We start from the raw sequence: 13,592 nt of genomic DNA, 5'->3' as shown, positions 1-13,592 counted from the left end.
GCTCTGTGTCTCCCTGAAGCACCAGGGACCAGAAAGGGGTCCTGCAGTTGTTGCATCTTCCCATGGGAACTGTTGTGGTGGTGTGCAGGGCAGCCAGAGCCTGGGCTGGGGCAGCTGAGCAGGGCAGGTCAAGGATACAAGGCAATTTTCTTTCTCTTCCAGTTTGCCATGGAACCAAACTACCTCCACATCTGGCCGAGGAACACCTTCATGATGATTGCACTGCCCAACATGGTGCTGAGCCAGGCCATGTTCTCCTGGGGCACAGCATGGGGCTGGTGGGGATGAACAGCTGTGGTGGCAAGGATTGGGAGGGTCAGGAGTCACAGGATAACCAAAACACAGAATCAATGAGATTGGAAAAGACCTCTGAGATCACAGAGTCCAACCATGACCCAATACCACCTCATCAACCAGACCATGGCACTGAGTGCCACATCCAGTCTTTCCTTAAAAACCTGCAGGGACAGCGACTCCACCAGCTCCCTGGGCAGCCCATTCCAATGTCTGATCACCCTTTCTGTGGAGAAATTCTTCCTAATGCCCAGTCTAAACCTCCTCTTGTGCAGTTTAAGACTGTGTCCTCTCATCTTGTTCCTTGTTACCTGGGAGCAGAGCCTGACCCCCACCTGGCTACATCCCCTTGTCAGAGTGTTGTAGAGAGTGATGAGGTCTCCAGAGTGTTGTAGAGAGGGATGAGGTCTCCACTTCAGCCTCCTTTTCTGCAGGCTAAACACCCCCAGCTCCCTCAGCTGCTCCTCACAGGACTTGTGCTCCAGCTCCTTCATCAGCTCTGTTGTCCTTCTCTGGACATGCTACCAGCACCTCAATGTCCTTCCTGAACGGAGGGGCCCAGAACTGGACACTGCACTCGAGGTGTGGCCTCCCCAGTGCTGAGTACAGGGGATGGTGGGGATGAACAGCTGTGGTGGCAAGGATTGGGAGGGTCAGGAGTCACAGGATAACCAAAACACAGAATCAATGAGATTGGAAAAGACCTCTGAGATCACAGAGTCCAACCATGACCCAATACCACCTCATCAACCAGACCATGGCACTGAGTGCCACATCCAGTCTTTCCTTAAAAACCTGCAGGGACAGCGACTCCACCAGCTCCCTGGGCAGCCCATTCCAATGTCTGATCACCCTTTCTGTGGAGAAATTCTTCCTAATGCCCAGTCTAAACCTCCTCTTGTGCAGTTTAAGACTGTGTCCTCTCATCTTGTTCCTTGTTACCTGGGAGCAGAGCCTGACCCCCACCTGGCTACATCCCCTTGTCAGAGTGTTGTAGAGAGTGATGAGGTCTCCAGAGTGTTGTAGAGAGGGATGAGGTCTCCACTTCAGCCTCCTTTTCTGCAGGCTAAACATCCCCAGCTCCCTCAGCTGCTCCTCACAGGACTTGTGCTCCAGCTCCTTCACCAGCTCTGTTGTCCTTCTCTGGACATGCTACCAGCACCTCAATGTCCTTCCTGAACGGAGGGGCCCAGAACTGGACACTGCACTCGAGGTGTGGCCTCCCCAGTGCTGAGTACAGGGGAAGAATCACCTCCCTGCTCCTGCTGGCCACAGTTTCTCACACAAGCCAGCTGCCACTGGCCTCCTTGGCCACCAGGGCACATACTGGCACATGTCCAGAGAAGAGCCAGGAGGGACACCCAGCCTGTGCCAGGCTGACCACAGCCTGAGGGGGTGCAGGGCAGGGTGCTCAGAGCCAGTCCTACCTCGCAGTGCTGAGTAGGTACCTGTGGCACCTCTCTGGGTCACTGTGATTGCCAGGTGGCAGGCTGGGCACTGAGCTGCTGCTTCAGGTGTTCTCTCTGCTCTCTGGGCTTCTCACTGACCCTCTTTCCTGGCTGGCAGGACAAGTCCTTCACCTGCACGCTCTTCATGCCCTTTGAGGAGTTTGAGAAGCTCACAACAGGAGAGCAAGTGCTGGAGTTTTTCCAGACCTACTTCCCAGATGCCATTCCCCTCATCGGAGAGTAAGTGTTCCCATCTCCCCTTTTCACTCATCAACACAGGTATCTATTCTGGGATGGGCTTTTTCTTGGATGACATCAACAGTGATAGGCAGTTTCCTTTCCTCTTAAAATGAATTATCCCAGGACTTCATATTAACTGAGAAACTCAGATACTCTCTGGTATGTCCTTCCCACATTGACCAACATCTACCACCGCTCACAGTGAGAAGACCAAGATGTCAGTAATCAAGATATTGATTTAACATTAATTAAGGTCTGTGCAGAACTTAAAACCTGCAGACAAAATGTCTGGGCCACAGGGGGGAAGCTGACTTTCACATTTTTCCCAGCACAAGCAGCCTAGTGCACAGGCTTGGGGATTGCATACCAGAGCTGACAGTGTCTGTGGCCTGGCTTCCTCAGCTTGGCTGTGGCACGGCTTGCTCTTCTCTCTTGTGGTCCCCCACACCAAAATCTGTTGTTTTACCTGAAGGCAAGAGCTGAAGCACGATTACTTTTTGCTGCCAGCCCAGGCCATGATCTCTGTGAAGTGCTCCTCCTACAACCTCTCCTCCCGGTGCGTGCTGATGGGAGATGCTGCTCATGCTGTTGTGCCCTTCTATGGACAGGGCATGAATGCAGTAAGTTCGTGGCTGGCCTGTCCCTGTTGGTGGGGATCCCACTCCTTTCACCCACAAATGCCTGGTTTTAGTGTTTAACTCTGTGGAGTTCATGGGCTGGCCTGTCCCACAGCCTCATGTCCTCTGCACTGGCAGGGGTTGAGCTCCCATCAGGATGTCCTCCTGGGAAGGACTGGGGACAGGGTGGTGAGGCCACCTTCCCATGGAGCAGAGGATGATATGGGAGGGGGGTCCAGGCAGCTGGGAAGGGCAATCCCCTCGATTTCCCTCAAGACTCCTGTCAGAGGGGCCTGGACTGAGACTCCTGCTCTGAAGCTGTGGTCAGTGGGACCAAACATCTACACCAGCTACGCATCCATGAGAGCACGTCTCCGGAATGTGTGGGTCCTTTATGCCTGTTAACCCCCTAATATTCCTCCCAGGGCTTTGAAGATTGTCTGGTCTTTGATGAATTGATGGACCAGTTCCACAATGACCTCGGTAAGTGAGGTGGCTGGGGACGTGAGGGAGCAGAGGAACCTGAGGGCAGCTGGGTGCCCTGCAGGGAGCTGCCTGTGAACTGCTTCTTTCTTCTCCCAGCTGCCTGCCTCCCTGAGTTCTCCAGACTGAGGGTGCCAGATGACCATGCAATCTCGGATTTAGCCATGTACAATTATGTAGAGGTAGGTGAGCCCCACACAGGCCTGTGGTTCCAGGGCCAGGCACACAGCAGAGCTCTCAGGATGCACGCAGCAGGCAGGCTGGGCTCTCATCCTGGAAGGCTTTAGCCTCAGAGCTCCTTGGGAATGTCACTGGGGCTGAGGAAGCCCTGCATCCCCTCCAGGACATTGGGAGAGCTGGCAAAGCACAGGGGAGCTCTGGCAAAGCCCATGGCACAGGGGTGACTGCTGCTCTGTTGCAGATGCGCGAGCACGTCAATTCCGCATGGTTCATCTTCCGCAAGCGCGTGGACAACCTCCTGCACGCCCTCATGCCCTCCACCATCGTCCCACTGTACACCATGGTAAGCCAGCCTGTCATTCCGCACTTCTCTGAGCTCCTGCTGCCTGGCTTTGGCATGGTGACATTCTCCTGCACCCCCTCCCAGGTGACCTTCACCAGAATTCGCTACCACGAGGCCCTTCAGCGCTGGAAATGGCAGACAAAGGTTGGTGAGGGGTGGTGCCCACCTTCCCCATGCCACTTGGCCTTGGGAGCATCCTGCGCACCAGCCCTGCTCAGCTTTGGTGGTGGGATGTTCTCAGGTGTGATGACTTTGCTTGGTGCTGCAGGGTAGGGGCCAGCCTGTGACGATGTTGGGGTTTCTCTTTGCACCTGCAGGTAATTAATCGAGGGCTCGTTGTAGTGGGGGCAGCAGGACTGGGCGGCACCTACCTGCTGATAAAGCGCCTGGCACGGAACCTGAACTTCTGCTTGGAAGACTTGTGGGGCTGGCCCCATTATCTGAAGAATATTGGAAGTCTTCCCTTTGGCACAAGAGTGGATTAAATGTATGGGGAGCTCCTTGCTGTAATAAAAACGAAGGCACGGACTGTTGGCTCGGCTGGGTGATTTTGTTTCTCTTGGGATGTGGTTTGGCAGCTCCTGCAGCCCCTTGGAAGCAGTTTGGCCTTTCTCCCTTTGCCAGCTGAGAGGAGCCTGGCAGGCACAGTGCCCAGAAAGCCTCTCCAGGGGCTCAGGTGTGTAACCTTGGCAGCCTGGCCTTAAGGGATGTGGTGTGTAGATGTGGCACTTAGAGATTATGGCTTAGTGTTGGACCTGGCAGTGCTGGGTTAATGGTTAGATGGTCAATCATCTTAGAGTTTATTCCCAACCTTAATGATCTCATGATTCTATGACCTGACTGGTGTGTCCCAGCCTGCAAACTGCTGCTCTTAGCAAAAACATGACAACATTTTGAGGGTCCTGAAGTCAAAAATAGCTGCAGCCTGGGATAGTACTAGGAGGATTATGAGACACACTTTCCTTCTTCTTACCTTGCCCCAGACCCTCACAGTCACTGCTTAAGAACAATAAAATGGCCCAAATTGCCCCCTGATCTGATGTGGCACTGCCAATCTCATTTGAGGTGGTCTATGTACATCTGCCAGCACATGGGCAGGGACAAACACTGCTCTGCAATATTCAGTGAGTCAGTTTTGGTTTGCAAAGGGAGCACCATTCATGGCATAGATGGCAAATTGTGTAGAAAACAGTTTGCTTCTCTAGATGGGATCTTTCCCAGGCACTGTATTTATGGAAAACAGTGGCAGCAATGACAAGGTGTGACTGCAGTTTCTCCAATGAATGCTTTAGCTGCTGCCCTTGCACCCAGTTCTTAGCAGGACAGATGTATTTACCTTATATATTAATCTTTATACACATTTAACTGCTTCAGAAAGAAAATAAAGAAGCAACACAATACTACTCTATGCAAATTAATCCCAAACTCAAAGCAAATAAGGAATTGTACCACAATTTCACAGGAATGACACACAATGTAAGAACAACTGGCTACAGTGTGTGGTTGGGATAAGTTGGGATAAGTGCTGAGCTGGAGATGCTCTGGGTACTGCCAGGTGTTTTTCACAGCTGGCTCCTGGTATGTCTGACACACTGGCAAAGCAGGCAGAAGATCATGCCCCAGGGGTTGGAAGAAGCTATGGCTGACCTCCAACCTTCATTTTCCAGGTGCTCATAGATCACAGATCAAGTTTCATACATCAAACAGTGGCTCCTTACTGTGCAGAGGACTTCAAGGCATGATGGAGGTAAGCCAAGCATGCAGAAGCCCAGGCAGAACCTTGCCTGAGGTAGATTCGAGTGATGTCATGAAGCAGTTGGTGATTTGGGAAAAAGATCCAGTGCATGTTCTCCAGCTGCTCTTCATGGCAAGGTAGAGGTGCTGACTAGCCCTTAGGGCCTGTGATATCACTGCAGCCTCTGGAGCAGCTGCTTGGACCCCTTCTGTCCTACTCAGCAGTGAGTTCTCTGGAAAACATTGCATAGTGGTGGAGACCAATGCAGCAGGGGAAGGCATGGAGCAGATCCTGGAGGTAGATCCTGCTGCAGCAGAAGAGAGATGGAAGTTTTGAAATCCCAGCTCAACATCAAAGCTGGAAGTGCTCTGTGCTCTCAGCTGGCTTTGGGGCTCAGTGTCCAAGACTGCTGCCAGAAAGCAAAGTTAGCATCAGGAGATGGGACAGGAGCCACTGCATATTCCTGTGGTGTTCTCCTCTACCAGCTCCACTTAACAAAATCATCAAGCAATGGGCCAGGAGGCTGGCATGGGTGCAGTCCCTCAGCCAGCACCTGACATGACGGGGGCCTCTTGGAAGAAGGGATGAAACCATGAGGATAAAGAAGAAGGGATGGGAGCCTTAGTTTAAGTTTTCCTTAGTTTGAGCTTTCCTTAGCTCGGCATTTCCCAGTGCTGCCAGGTATTGCCTCATTCATTAAACCTGGGATTGACGACAGTGGTGGTGGCACTTTTGAAGAGGGGATTATCAGCCTGAAGGGAGAGAAGAGAGAGGCTTGTGTTGAGCTTCCCAGCAGAGCATTACCCATCCCACCCATCCCAATGCCAACAGCACAGACAGCATTGGAAGAAGGATATTTAGGCTGTAGGATATTTATCCATAGGATATTTAGGCCCCTAAATGGCAAAATCCATCTGGGCTGAAAAACGAGCAGTGGGGAGGGCTCAGGTCTACATGGCTGCCTCTGGAAAGGATGTCCCCTCCTACTGTCCCCTCCCCAGTGGATCTGAGCACCCAGAACACCCCACTGGCACGGATGGGCTCTCTTACATCATTCCACTTGGCTTTGGTCTTCTCCTTCTCAAACCGGCGGTATTCCCGGCGGTCAAGCAGCTCCATCAGGAACCGCCAGATGACCAGGACCAGAATGCCAATGAGGAGCACGCCAGCGATGGTGCCTCCCACGATCAGTGGGACATTGGGAGGCTGTGGGCACTCTGTGGGGCAGACAGACAGACAGATGGTATCAGGCTGCAGCCCCTGGTGAGGCAGTCTGTTGGCAGCCTGTCTGTGGCAGGGCAGGAGGAGCAGGGATGGGATACCTCTCTCAGGATTAACGGTGATGGTATATATCTCCTCGCCATCCTCCTGGACCATATGGAAGGACATCCAGCAGTTCTGGGAATCCTTTTCCCTGCATTTTCTATCATTTGTGCTCCCCTTTGTTGAGTTTGCGGACAGCTGGATGTTGGCACAGGCCTGGGAGCAGTTCTTCTCAAAGGGGCCACTGCCGAAGAACTTGCACTCCACACAGGAACTGCAAAACAAGCAGCTGCAGCTCACATCTGCAGGGGCAGAGACCCACTCACCTGGATTTGGGCATTTTGGGCCCTGCCTGTGCATCCCTGGGATACTGGGGATCCCTGCTGCCCCTGTGCCCATCACTCACATGTATCTGCCACAGGGAGAGGGGCAGCCTGGGCACTCCTGGCAGAAGGGGGGCTGGTACCCCCCCGTGCACTGGCAGCGGTTGCAGTGGCAGGTCCCGCGGAGGCTGCACACATGTCTGTGGGCGTTGAGGCAGTTCTCCGTGGATTGCTGGCACTGGCAGGCGCTGCCCTCATAGCCAGGCTGGCACTTGCACGCCCCACAGTCGCATTGCCCGCGTGCTGCAGAGGAAGAGATCTTTCAGATCCTGCAGACAGCCAGGCCACCCTCCCTCTGCCCACGCTTGGAGAGCATCATCCACCCCGCCCTCACCACACCACCCTCAAGGAGGTCCTGCAGGCTGGTGTGGTGGGACCCAGCAGCCCCAAACCCTCCCACTGGGGTTATGGCACGAAAAGGCCGCATCTCCCTGGGCATTGAATTCTTCTAAGCAGTGGAGAAGCCGTCCCAGGGGCATCACCTGGGCCGCCGCAGAGGGAGCCATTGAAGAACTCGCAGTTCATGTTGTCACACTGGCAGAAGGTGCCGTAGATGTACTTGCCAGGCATGTCGCTGGTGTGGCACACGCACTGCCCGCACACGCAGTCCCCCTGCCCCGAGCAGATCACCGAGCTGTTGTCCCCAGGGCAGCTGCTCTCCAGCTCCTTGCTGCTCTTCCCTTTGGTGTCGCACTCGCAGTTCTTCCCTGTGTACCTTGAGTTGCAGCTGCAGCCAGAGGAGAGGAGCAAGCTTGGGTCAGCGGCCATGTGCCATGCACAGGGCCCAGACCTCTCCTTTGCTACCCCTGTAGCAAATCTGGGACAGTCTCACCAAAAACCATGACAGCATGTTGGTGCTATCTCCGTGCTGGAGCAGCAAGCCTCAGAAATGCTGCTTTTCCACAAGTCGTACTCACAACACCAAATAAATTGGTGAAATTATTCTTATATTTATGATTTCCAGGCCCTTGCCAAGGAGATGTGAGTATTTCCTGAGGAAACCCAGTCTTTTCCTCTCCATGTCACTGAGAGGCCATGAAGCAATAATTACACTTAAAGACCTGTGTGAGCTGCAGCCAAGAAATGGGATTTTGAGAGATTTCTACAGAAATCTGTGTCTGCTCAGTGGGTGGATTGGTGAATGATTTGATACTGGGATGGATGGGTGGATAGTTGGAGGGATTGAGGCCCTTAGGAAAACAGCATAACCTCTACAAAGAGAAGAGCCAATTCATTGTGTCCCTGCCTCTGTGTACACAGGGGACAGTTCCAAGGGGAACACACGAATCCACATCTCTGAACAAAAAATATTTGTGCAAAGCTACAGAGCCCAGCCCTGGTTTGGCCCAAAATCCATCTCCCAGCAATTCCCCAGCTCTGGCAGCATTTGAAATCGTGTTTTGGATGGACAGCACCTACCTGCAGGTCCCACATTTGATGCTGCCTTGCCCACTGCAAGCAGTTGGGTCAGGCTTGTCGTTGCAGTGGCAGTCACAGTTGCTGGCCACGTGGACAGTGAGGGTGTCTGTGAAGCCCAGGGGCCGGATGGTGAAGGAATAGTTTGGAATGCACACCTTGGCTGTGACCTTCACTTTGAAGGTGACCTAGAAAGTGCAGAGGAGGACAGGGGAGGGCCAGATGTCCAGCTGTCAGAGTGTGGTATTGGCCCTAGGCTGAGGACATGCACATCCAGAACAACAGAGGATCTCCCGCATCCCATAGTATTTTGGACACTCTTGGCATTAAATTAATAGAAACAAAAAGCCTGGAAGAGCAACTAGGGTTCCTGTCTTTAAACAGGATGGGCAACAGAAGCTGTGCAAGCTTCTGTTCCTGGTACAGGAGAGCATACCTCTTCATTGATCTTGACATTGTCGCATTTGCCTCTTGCTTCATCCATGGAGTCCTTGTCATTTTTGCATTTGGAGTCATATTTGACATCCAGAGTGTCCAGCAAGGTGGAATGGTCCAAGATGATCCGTGAGGAGAGGTTCTTTGGAAAAATAGTGGAGAAAGTGCCATCAGTTCAAAAGCAGACCAAACCAAGAGGGTATGGGGTTGCAGGTCAGGAAGAAGAGCCAGAAAGCACCACAGGTCAGGATCTCAGCTGCCTAGGGTGGTTCTGGAAATGCAGGTGATGTCATTGGAGAGGTGGGAACTCCAGCACTTACATTGTAGGCCACTTGGATGAGCTCAATGATGTTGCTGGAGTCCTCGTTCAGCTCCCCCACTGCTGACTTTGGGATCATCTCACTGAGTTTCTGCCAGTGGAGAGCAAAGAGGTGAGCACTTCCTACCACATGACTGCAGAGCAGGAGACAGCACCAGGAGACACACACAGCTGTGTCCATCCTCCTGGGAAGGGGATGGAGGCATCTGGACCATCTGACATATTCTCACCTTGTAAACATCCACCACCCTACTGGTGACAGCAAAAATGGGCTGAATGTTGTTTTCGGCAAGTTTCTGGACCAGCTGGCCAACAGATGGGTAGTCCTGGATGGGGAGAGGGATATCACACTCAGCACAACCTCCCCCACCAGCAGAAGAGGGTGGAGGAGCACACCACACACTTTGGGTGTGGCAGCACAATTTATGGTGATTGAGGTGATGTTTGGGTCTCTGCAACAGGCTGTTTTACATGACATTGTCTTTTCTGCCTGGGGGAGGGAGGTGGAGGGTGCTGGAGATGCTGAACAGCCCCCAGGTACTTACAAACTCGTTGCTCCTTTTGTACATGTTGTCCTCCAAGTGGCACTTGCCATCGTTGGGGGTCAGGATGCCCGCAAGCTTGCCATCCCCAGCAAAGTGGAATCCATCATCAGTAGCAAACACCAGCAAGCGGGTCACGTTGCGCCAGCCAATCTGGTCCTGCAAGTGGCACACAGAGTGGCCCCTGTCCCTGAGCAAGGCTGGCGGGACAGCGTCCTTTCCAAGCTCTTGTGTCAGCCACAGCATGGGGCAGGGGGCAGGAGGCAGGTGGGTAAAGGGAGATCAGGATTAGGAGGCTCTGGGGTAAGATGCTCCCTTGTACTCACCAGACTGACCTGCCCTGCTGCCAGATCAGATCTTAGGCAGGATGGGCTTCCAGAGCCCACCTGGAGAGGGGGAAAAGCAGCCCTCTCCAGGCTGTGTGTGGCAGCAGCCCTCCTGCCCGAGCACAGCTGCTGGCAGAGGGCAGGTGCAGGACTCACCCCGCACACTGCTGCCTGCATCATGGCATCCAGCCCTCCCTCTGGGGCATCCAGGTTCCCTGAGATGAACTGCTTGCCCACTTCACTCTCAAACTGCTGGGCGTTGTCCGTCAGCGACAGGATGTGCTTGAAGGCGAAGGGAGGCTGGCACTTGGTGTTCTTATTGGGGCAGGGGTTCCGCAGCTTCTCGGGGTGCGTGTTCACAAATGGCAGCACTGTCTTGTCCACAAAGGAGCCAAACCCTAGGACAGCCAGACTACAGTTTTAGGGACAGAGCACAGACAATCTGCTGGCCCCTGTGTACATGCCATGTCCCTTGCCCTGCCACACTCTTCAGCCTGGCAGAGGACACCTGCTGTCCACTCCCCGCATCCCCCTCCAGCTCTGCAGCTCTTCCCAAACAGAAGTGTCAGGCTGAAGAGAGGCTCACTTGCCACAGACATGTCTTATGAAAAATCCTTTCCTTAAAATTTTTTCTCCTGAGAAGCTGAGAGGCCTCAGAAACAAAATGTAAGCAATAATTATCTGCTGCTGTAGAATGCAACAGGTGGATCTGTGATTGGTCTCCTGTAGTTGTTTCTAATTAATGGCCAATCACAACCCAGCTGTCCGGACTGTCTCAGTCAGTCACAAGCCTTTGTTATCATTCTTTTTCTATTCTTAGCTAACCTTCTGATGAAATCCTTTCTTCTATTCTTTTAGTATAATTTTAGTATAGTTTTAATACAATATATATCATAAAATAATAAATCAAGCCTTCTAAAGCATGGAGTCAACATTCTCGTCTCTTCCCTCATCCTGGGACCCCTGCGAACACCGTCACACTCACCAATGCGCCGAGAAGGCGTGGTGCTCTCCAGAGCCCTGAGCAGCTCCCCTCCCAGCTTCTTCACGTTCTCCAGGTCATCCAGCATGGAGTAGGAGAGGTCCATGAGGTAGTAGAGATCAATTGGATACCCCATGGCACGGCGAAACTTCACCTCAAACACAGCAGGCTGGCCTGAGGAACAGGGACAGCGGGATCAGCTGCCGCGTTGGGCCAGCTTGTGCCATCCCCCACCCCTCCTCTCTCTTGGAAGAAAAGGGCTGGAAATGCAGGCTGCAACGTGCTGCTCTGTCTCAGGTGAGTCTGGGGATGAGTGGAAGGGCATTGCTGGCAGGCCACAAGAAGGGAGTTGGGAAAGCCAGGCAGAGCATACCTATTCTCAGCTTCAGGTGCACCTCCTGTGGAGTCAGCTGCGTTTCACTGCTTAAGGGCTTGTCCTGTGTTTTTTTGATCTCATTGCCTGGAAACTCAATCTCACTGCCTGGGCATCCCCTCTGCTTCAGCCGCTCAATGGTGTCACAGCGGATGGAGTCAGGCTCGCCGGCTTTGGTGAAATTCTGTGTGTGACAACACCAGCAGGAAAACAGAAGTCAGAGGAGCAGGGGGTGAACAGGCACCTTACAAGACAACCTGGCCCCCAAACCAGGTCTCCAGGGCATTGATGGAGAAAAGAAAACCTTTGATGGGTACTGATGGAGAAAGGTCATGGCTGTTGGATCCCTCCTGGCCCCATCCTCCATGCAGGACATGAAACATTCCCACAATGAAGTCAGGCAGAGCCAGGCAGGCAGGGTGACTGTCCTGATGCCTGTTAGCTGACTGCTGGGGGGTGACAGCTAGACAGGCTACATGGACCTACCAGCTTCTTGCACCAGGCACAGCCAGGACCAGACTGAATGCAGTCCTTGCACGTCCCCACCTTGATCTTGGGGCACTCCATGGCAAAGGCTGGAAAGGCAAGAAGACAGAGTTGGTATGGGGGCAGCTGGGGGTGTTCAGACACCAACACCAGGCACCTATGCTGGTCTGAGCCTGCCCTGCCTCTCAAACCAATGCTGGGGGCTCTGGAAGGGCCCTCAGCTGCCTTGCTGTCCTTCAGATGGGCTGGCTGGTGTTAACTCCAGATCTCAGGAACTGGAAGGACATGGCCTTTGCACACCTCTCAGTGCTGTGTTCCCCCTGCTGTTGGGCAGCATTTTGGATCCCCCCCACTTTTTCACTGCCCATGAAAGGTGCTGGGAGGAAGGCAGGTCGGGCTCACCTGTTGTCACCAGCAGCAGCACACAGGTCACTGCTGGCAGCTGGAGGCAGCAGTTACGAGGCATTTTCTGCAGGACAAAAAGCATCCTTGTGACCCCTTGGGATGTGCCCCAGGGATGGGGCAGCCACAGTTTCTCTGGGCAACCTGTGCTGAGATCACAGTCATTAACACTGTCATGTGTCACACCTCTCCCCAGCAGAGCAAACCCTGACCGTGCAATGGCCTTGCAACATGGAACATGGGGAAGTCAGAAAAGAGGAATTTGTTAAAAGAAGAAAAAGGAATAAAAAAGTAAAAGGAACAACAGACATTGCGCTTTATAGCAATACTAGACACAGTGTCTGAAAACCAGGTCATCAGTTTCAAAATAGCTCTGATAGCTGCCCTGAGTAAGACAAGAACCACTCCTTGGCTCCTGCCATCAGCCCTTCCTGTCAGCTCACCGAATAAACAGATCAGAGAGATGTGGAAATGAGAAAACAAGAGAAACCGTCAGAAGACACTGAGGCAGCTTAGTACGTGAGGGCTGCTCAGATCCCCTTCTGAGGCATCATCTGAGGCATCAGGGTGTGCTGTCTTAGCTCATCAGCCTCTCCAGGACACCACCCCAGCTGAGGATGACAGTGGTCAGCCTTGAAAGTGTGTCTGGTCTCCTCCCAAGGGCAGAGAGAAAGTCTAGCTAGGTCAGAGGGTAATGTTTGCACAGTGAGGTTTGCTGCCCAGCTGTGCTATAGGTTTTGAGATGAGGCAGGACCCTAAGGGTGGTGGCCATCACTGATCACAGCTGGGGCCATCTGGAAGCCCACCCTGCCCTGGATCCAGTGCCCCTGGCAGAGCTCCACAGCCAGCACCACATTGCTGCACAGCCAACAAGAGGCACTGCTGAGGTCACCCAGCCAAACCCAGAGGGTGATGTGGCCTGGGAGTTCACTCTGCCACATCTGCACAAGACCATCCTATTGTGGGTGGCCAGAGCCCTTCTGGACAAAGAGCTCTGCAAGTTCCTCTCCACCCCAACAGTCCCTGACGGTAAGATTTTAAGGGCATAATTTATTGTCACAGCTGCAATGTCCCTGTCTATGAGTCATGCACACCCTGTGCTGAGCTGGCCCAACACAGTCCTGCCACCTCCAGATTCTGCCTGCAGAGTTTGAGCTTGCAGGAAAGAAAAGAGGGTCCTGCCTTTGTTTCCTGTAGAACTCAGTGACTGACACCCCAAATGTGCCTAATTAGGCTCCAGTTCTGCTACAAACCAGAAGTTCACTCACATGCTGTGAGGACAAAACCTATGGACTCAATGAGCTCCTGCTTTTCCACCTGCCCAG

At 53.2% G+C, this 13,592-nt stretch overlaps 2 protein-coding genes across 2 annotated transcripts in view; one reads left to right on the top strand and one right to left on the bottom strand.

The window, feature by feature from the left end:
- KMO (kynurenine 3-monooxygenase) overlaps positions 1–4,132 on the top strand; it is a 10,617-nt gene extending 6,485 nt beyond the window's left edge. Inside the window, exons 8-15 of the mRNA XM_005428739.1 lie at positions 163–234; positions 1,861–1,982; positions 2,455–2,602; positions 3,025–3,082; positions 3,182–3,264; positions 3,504–3,605; positions 3,690–3,749; positions 3,923–4,132. Coding sequence (XP_005428796.1) covers positions 163–234; positions 1,861–1,982; positions 2,455–2,602; positions 3,025–3,082; positions 3,182–3,264; positions 3,504–3,605; positions 3,690–3,749; positions 3,923–4,090 — 813 coding nt within the window. The 3' untranslated portion in view covers positions 4,091–4,132. The remainder of the gene's footprint in view (positions 1–162; positions 235–1,860; positions 1,983–2,454; positions 2,603–3,024; positions 3,083–3,181; positions 3,265–3,503; positions 3,606–3,689; positions 3,750–3,922) is intronic.
- Positions 4,133–5,867: 1,735 nt separating this feature from the next.
- ITGB2 (integrin subunit beta 2) overlaps positions 5,868–13,592 on the bottom strand; it is an 11,359-nt gene continuing 3,634 nt past the window's right edge. Inside the window, exons 3-17 of the mRNA XM_005428738.2 lie at positions 12,268–12,411; positions 11,866–11,954; positions 11,380–11,563; positions 11,010–11,180; positions 10,181–10,422; positions 9,702–9,857; positions 9,387–9,482; positions 9,158–9,247; positions 8,839–8,979; positions 8,406–8,590; positions 7,469–7,713; positions 7,010–7,229; positions 6,663–6,877; positions 6,391–6,557; positions 5,868–6,092 (exon numbers count right to left, since the gene is read on the bottom strand). Of these exons, the coding sequence (XP_005428795.1) occupies positions 6,030–6,092; positions 6,391–6,557; positions 6,663–6,877; positions 7,010–7,229; positions 7,469–7,713; positions 8,406–8,590; positions 8,839–8,979; positions 9,158–9,247; positions 9,387–9,482; positions 9,702–9,857; positions 10,181–10,422; positions 11,010–11,180; positions 11,380–11,563; positions 11,866–11,954; positions 12,268–12,352 (2,349 nt within the window). The 5' untranslated portion in view covers positions 12,353–12,411 and the 3' untranslated portion in view covers positions 5,868–6,029. The remainder of the gene's footprint in view (positions 6,093–6,390; positions 6,558–6,662; positions 6,878–7,009; positions 7,230–7,468; positions 7,714–8,405; positions 8,591–8,838; positions 8,980–9,157; positions 9,248–9,386; positions 9,483–9,701; positions 9,858–10,180; positions 10,423–11,009; positions 11,181–11,379; positions 11,564–11,865; positions 11,955–12,267; positions 12,412–13,592) is intronic.

The sequence above is a fragment of the Geospiza fortis genome, unplaced genomic scaffold (assembly GCF_000277835.1).
Source record: "Geospiza fortis unplaced genomic scaffold, GeoFor_1.0 scaffold390, whole genome shotgun sequence".
Lineage (NCBI taxonomy): Eukaryota > Metazoa > Chordata > Aves > Passeriformes > Thraupidae > Geospiza > Geospiza fortis.
The sequence above is the reverse complement of the archived record's forward strand: the minus strand, read 5'-3'. Positions and strand labels throughout refer to the sequence as shown.